The sequence below is a fragment of the Prosopis cineraria genome, unplaced genomic scaffold (genome assembly GCF_029017545.1).
Source record: "Prosopis cineraria cultivar Desert tree isolate PC_DT_omini unplaced genomic scaffold, ASM2901754v1 PC10, whole genome shotgun sequence".
In the NCBI taxonomy this organism is placed as follows: Eukaryota; Viridiplantae; Streptophyta; class Magnoliopsida; order Fabales; family Fabaceae; genus Prosopis; species Prosopis cineraria.
In genome coordinates this window covers 12,237,189-12,243,402 of record NW_026555341.1, presented here as the reverse complement: position 1 = coordinate 12,243,402, position 6,214 = coordinate 12,237,189, and the positions used below count along the sequence as shown (strand labels likewise).

Genomic DNA, 6,214 nt, shown 5'->3' with positions numbered 1-6,214 from the left:
TCAACTTGTTCTGGTTAAAGATATGGAGAGACTGAGATGCACAAGGTTTCCCTTAGACATATGACAAGCTAGTATTTGTTGGCAATACCAAAAGAGATGGTCTGTTATAGCTTCTCTAAAGTGGCTAACAAGCAAAGGTTCTACCACAGCTCTCATGAATTGTGTTAGTTGATAATCTTTACTACCATTACGCTTCTCATCATAAGCAACTTCCCAACTTGTTTCAAATTCCTCTAAATAATTAATTGTGAAGGAACCTTCTTTTACAACCTCTAGTTTCAATTCAGATGAGGATGGACTGTAAAATGGAACATTGAATGAATCCATTTGATCTTCCTTTATTATCCCCTGCGTTAATTGCACATCAAAACAATTAATTAAATTCCTCTATCATGAAGAATGCATGAATCTTCATCTTTTTTCCCCTTTTAGTACGCATTTCAAAGAAATTTGTGTAGTTAATATACCTCCAAGACCATGACATTAAGTGCTTCAGCTACAATGTCCCAGATGTGGCAATATTTATTCATTGATGAATCATGATTGCCTCTTCCCAAGAGTGTGAGTACCATACGACCCCCTTCAACAAGTTCGTGAGCACGGCACTTGAGAAACATTGAGAAATCACTTTGAAATTGATGGTAGTAAGCAGTGCACACATTTAAAGGGCTTTTGCTTGTCATGTAAATATTGCCCTTGTTGTTTTCTACACCCCGAGGAACCTACATTTAATAATCGCACTCAGCAGTTAATTAAATATAATTTATAAATATTAATATTTGATCAATATTGTCAGAAGTAGATTGAGCATTAAACTAGTTAGGGTGCATGGTTCATTGATTCATGGTTTGATTGGCTTGAGTTAAAACAATAAAATGTAAATAATATTTATCCATATCCTTATTATTATACATGTCATTTTTATAGTCAGTTGTACCAACACTATAATGAAATTATTTTTCATTGCAAATCACCAAAATTCTCAAATATACCACATTAATTGCCTAACAAATCAACACAAAGTTTCATTATCAACTAAAATCACCAATAGATCATCTCTCTCTCTCTCACAAAACACTAACGAAAAATCAACCACAGCACCAGAAAAAAAAATAGCATAGTTTTAGGCTTTTGATTTTTTTAAAAAAATGAAAAACCAATTTTGATAAGTTTTTCATCGATTTTGACTTATTTATTTTTCTTCTGATTATGATGGTTTAACAGACCGAACCATAAGATGATTCCTAATTGAACTGGCCAGTCTAGTCTTATTCTAAAAACCATGCATTTAATTACTCAATACAATTTAAAAGAAAGAAAATTACTTATTTATGTACCTGAGACATCCAATGAAGACTGTAGGAGCAATGAACAAAATGCAAAGATTTAGTTGGGAGAATCCTTCCATAAAAGGAACCAGGAACACCAGTGATGTAGCATGGACCACTCCCACCAACCACTTCCTTACTTACCTTTTGTTCAAAGCTTTCAAAAGACTTGAAGATTGTGTTAAAGTCATTACTTGGTAGGTCATTCAAGAAGATCATGTATTCTGGAGATTCTTGGTTTCGGTCTCTACAAAGCTTCTCCACAGTTTCAATCAAATCAAAGGAGACAGAGAAAGTGTTTGGTCCAGATGAACAGCCCAAATCTGCAATTGCTAGGCTTCGAGGGTTTGCTTCTCTATAGAAGCAAGCTATAGCATCCTCTCTTATGGGCTTTGTTGAAGAAATCACCTTTTGCTGTCACCATGGATTATATTGTGCATATTATTTTATTAGAAGACGTATGTAGTATTATATTTTATAATGGATGCAATATAATATAATGCATGCAATTACAATGCTAGAAAATGATTAATTAATTAATAAAGTTTGAAATATATACCTGGAATAAAGAATTGTTTGAGTAGCTTGTTTCTGTGGTGCCTCCTTTCATATGCAACACTTGAGCCACGTCCATTCTCATGTTTTTACTTCTACAATTATGTGTCTCAATAATAGGGATAAAAAAGAGTGAACTTTATAGCCAATCGTCCGTATAAATAGATAATCCTTCCTAATTAAGAATTGGAATTCGTTACACCATTCCTTATATAAAATAATTAAGTTACGGGGTTTGCACATTAAGTAACAGATTTATTTCTTCATTAACGACATTTTTATTTATTTAGTAATTTAGTAATATGGTAATTATGTTCTTATCTGTTCAGTAACGATATTTATTCTAATCCATTCATTAAAAACATTTTTTATCTGTTCTTAAACACATTGTCATCTCTTCATTATGATATTCTTATCCATTCATTAACAACATTGAACATTCTCATTTCTTCATTAATGTGTAATTAATGGTATTCTTATCGGTTTACTAATGACACTGTACATATAAAGTATGGAGAGAATACAATTAAGCCCAAAAGAAAAAAATCGATAACAATTAGATCACAACAAAAGATGGTGAATAAATATAGGTATTTTGTTATTTAAAATTGAAGATTAATGGTCATTTTAATCCTTAAATTCTATACGAAAAGTTATAGATGCTCTTAAACTTAACAATAGGTCAATTCTATTTTTCAAGTTTAATGATTTCCTCTATTATCATCTTAACATTAAAATACTTAATGTTTGTTGGTCATCAATGAATTCTACTATTTTTTTAATATTCTTATCAGGTTAAGGGCTATTTTGCACTTCAACTTAAATATTTTATAATTAAAAAAACATGAAAAAATAATATAATGTGAGCCGACTAATTGTGAAAAAATGGCAGGATGATAAAGAAGAAAACTTAATGTGGGCTGAGTAATTGTGAAATAATATATTTTAAATGTTATTTTGAAACATTTTATTGATTAAAAATAATAAAAATATGAAAATATAAATTTTTTAATTTTTTTAAAAATAACTATAATAATGCACTTAGATATATGATATTTTAGTATAAAATGATATAAAACTTAAAAAATTAATTAATATTTATTATATTTTTAAAAAAATTATTTGGGTATTCAGCTTAAACCAGAATCCGATCAGACTTGGTTTGAATTTTTTCAGACCGATTCAAATTGGCCATAACATTAAAAAAAATTTATTGGGCTTGGCCCTAATTTTTTCAAGCAAGTTTGGATTAACTTACCAAATTTAGCCTAAATTACTGACTCTACTTTCATATATAGTTTAAAGATAAAAATGATCGTTAACCTTAAAATTTATTTAGATTTGTGGACTTTTGTTTTTTTGGGCTCAGCCTTTTTGTTTCTTATGGTCTTTGTGGACTTTTTGTTGTTGGGCTTGGCCCTTTTTTTGTTTGGTCTCTATGGACTTTTGTTTATTTATTAATACAATCTTCTTCAAACCCAACAGAAAGTGGGCGTTATTTTTTCTTATTTAGATTAATATTTTAGTTTTTTTATTAATATAATCATATTTAGTTTTTTAACATATATTTGTATTTAATTAAAATTAAAAAATGCATATATCATCCCAACCTACTTAATACTCCCTCTGTTTTCATTTATAAGAAAAACTATCACTTTTAACTTTTTTTTATATGAACAAAATCATATTTTTTAATAAATATTTATTACAAACTTTTTAAATTACCTCTTATAATTTTATCATCCATAGTCATAAAAGACAATTAATAAAGGGTATTACAGTTCAATTCTTTTATTTTTAGACACAATTAATATAATTAATCAATTTTTTTAAAATATATGATTTTTTTTTCTACAAATAAAAACGGAGAATACCAAACTATACAAATTGTCAATAATAATGAGCATTCCATTCAATTACCATCCATTGTGCCAACCAAATAGAGGCAAAGTTTTGTGTTAAACTAGGATCGATGACAACGCTAACCTTTTGTTTGGTTTGACTATAATGGAAGGGAAGAGAGTGAAGATTTTTAATGAGTTCGATTACAAATGAAAAAAAAAAATCTATTGTAAATAATTATGATCATATTCTTTGTTGGTTAATAAAATTATTTTCATATTTTACAAATAATTTTTGAGTAAGGGAGGGTCAAATTCAGGCCAAATGCCCAAATAAGCACATTGGGCCAAACACTGGATTTGGGGTGAAGCCTGACTCGACTCAGCCCTTGCCCCTTGTGTATCTCTTTGTGTTTCATTTTTTTTTTCTTAATTTTTTTTCTCTTTAATCAAGTATGAGAAAATTGTGTTTTTCCATCATTCTTCTCACCCATAATTTGATCTCTTTAATCTATATCACTTAATTTTTCCCTAGTTTCTAACTGCTTCCTCTGCTCTACTTTTAGTTTTTTTTTTTTTTATACAGACCCCTATACTTAGAATTTTTCTAGAATCTCAATCATAATATGATCTCTTTAATCTATATCATTATTTTTGTATACTATTTGGTTATTACTATTTAGAGTTTTATATATTATTTGTTATCTTATATATTATATTCTGATTATTATTATTTTTTAGAATCTTCAAATCATAATATTAAATATTTGATTATAGTATGTTTTGATTGATATATTATTTGAGATATTTAAATATTTATAGCTCATATATTATTATTATTATTATTATTATTATTATTATTATTAATGTTAGATAATGATCTGACTTGATTATATTTGTATCATTTTTTATTATCTTTAGATCAAATAGCTTTTAAATTTTTATTTATTTATTTTCTTGTTATAAAATATTTTCCTATTTTCATATGGCAATTGCGTTCATAAAATATTTTTCTAATTTCCATTTTTTTATTATCTCTTTTTTATTTATTTTTAGATGTTATTTTGTTTACTTATGCCAGTCAGGACAAAATACGATGTTTACCCTCCCATACGCACTTGGCTGTATTGCCTCCCCAAAATTGCTCTCTTGCATGACTTTGATGCCCATCATGAATATTCAAGCTTCAATTCGTCCCACCATAAAAGTGCTACGCAACATCACCCATGAGTCTCACATAGACTTGTTAATTACTTCAAAGTCTCATAAAATGTGAAAATATTTCTCTACTCCTAAGTCCTTAAAGTGTGAATAAATTTAGACATGTATTAATGACTAAAATTAGCGTTGGTAATCAAATTAAACTTATTCGAATCGAGTTTAAAATATCCAAATATATAAAAACCTTTATAGCCTAGCCTTACTCTAATGCCTTGGGCTTTTGGATTGACTTGAATTATTAGATATTATTTTATTTAATTTAAGTTAATTTCAATTTTTATAGCAAAAAATTAAGATTTTCAAGTAACATAACACAATAACCACCTTTTGCTGTCATTATTAAAGTGAGATCAAGCATTGAAAAGGTAAAAGTAAAAGCATATAAATTAATCTCTCATATTTATTTTTCATTAATATTTTCAAAAAATATTAAAAACAAATCGTTATTAGAACATTAACACTTCATTTAGGAGTTTAATATATGTGAATTGAGAGCTTAGAAGAAGATTCATGGGTATTAAGTAAAAGTTAAGGTGAATATTAATTTTATTTTATTGATAATAAAAAAATTTGATCTAAACCCATTTGGGTTCAAGCTTATTTGGGTAGAAATAAAGGAAATTTTATAAATTTTCAAGCTCAATTATAAAGTTTTTCAAATTTAATCTGGATTACGACCCTTAACCAAAATTCCTTACTGAATTACTCCATTCGGTCCAACAATCAATGAGGGTGATGTCTAGAAGGGTCCTTTGGGTGACACTACTATAAAGTAGCCCCTTACTTGACAATTATTTTAGAAATTATTTAACAGTTTTTAACCGTCAAGTAATGGGGCGCTATATATTTATTTGATGGTTAAAAACTGTCAAATATTTTAAAGATTACTTGATGGTTATTTTAAGATAACAGTCAAATAATCACTTAAACATTAACAGCACAGGTGTACTGTAAGAATATACTTAACAGTTATTTTAACGGTCAAGTATGTATACTTATTTGATGATTATAATAAAAAAAATCATCAAATATGTTTTGACAAATTTTGTGTTACATATTGCCAAATACTTGACAATTATTTTATAATAACTGTCAAATAAGCATACATACTTAACGGTTATTTCGAAATAACCATTAAGTAAACTTATACTTGATGTTTCTTTCTAAACAGCTGTCAAATATTTATGATGTATTTTTTTAAAAGGTGGGGGCTGCTTTTTAAGTAACCCCCTACAAATACAAAGCAATCAAATATATATACCAGTCAGC

At 27.8% G+C, this 6,214-nt stretch overlaps 1 protein-coding gene across 1 annotated transcript; it reads right to left on the bottom strand.

The window, feature by feature from the left end:
* On the bottom strand, window positions 1-1,962 carry LOC129321804 (S-adenosyl-L-methionine:benzoic acid/salicylic acid carboxyl methyltransferase 1-like). Its single transcript, XM_054967712.1, has 4 exons — window positions 1,888-1,962; window positions 1,338-1,742; window positions 468-722; window positions 1-348 (listed from the first exon to the last, which is right to left on the bottom strand). Exons 1-4 carry the CDS (start codon window positions 1,960-1,962, stop codon window positions 1-3), a joined length of 1,083 nt encoding a protein of 360 aa, XP_054823687.1.
* Between the last annotated feature and the right edge of the window lie 4,252 nt (window positions 1,963-6,214).

Bases quoted from the DNA above. Each gene is read 5' to 3' on its own strand.
- LOC129321804 (XM_054967712.1), bottom strand. From the start codon at position 1,962: ATGGACGTGGCTCAAGTGTTGCATATGAAAGGAGGCACCACAGAAACA. The intron at 1,743-1,887 runs GTATATATTTCA...CCATGGTGACAG, and splicing joins CAAACAATTCTTTATTCCAG to CAAAAGGTGATTTCTTCAAC. The intron at 723-1,337 runs GTACATAAATAA...TATTAAATGTAG, and splicing joins GTCTTCATTGGATGTCTCAG to GTTCCTCGGGGTGTAGAAAA.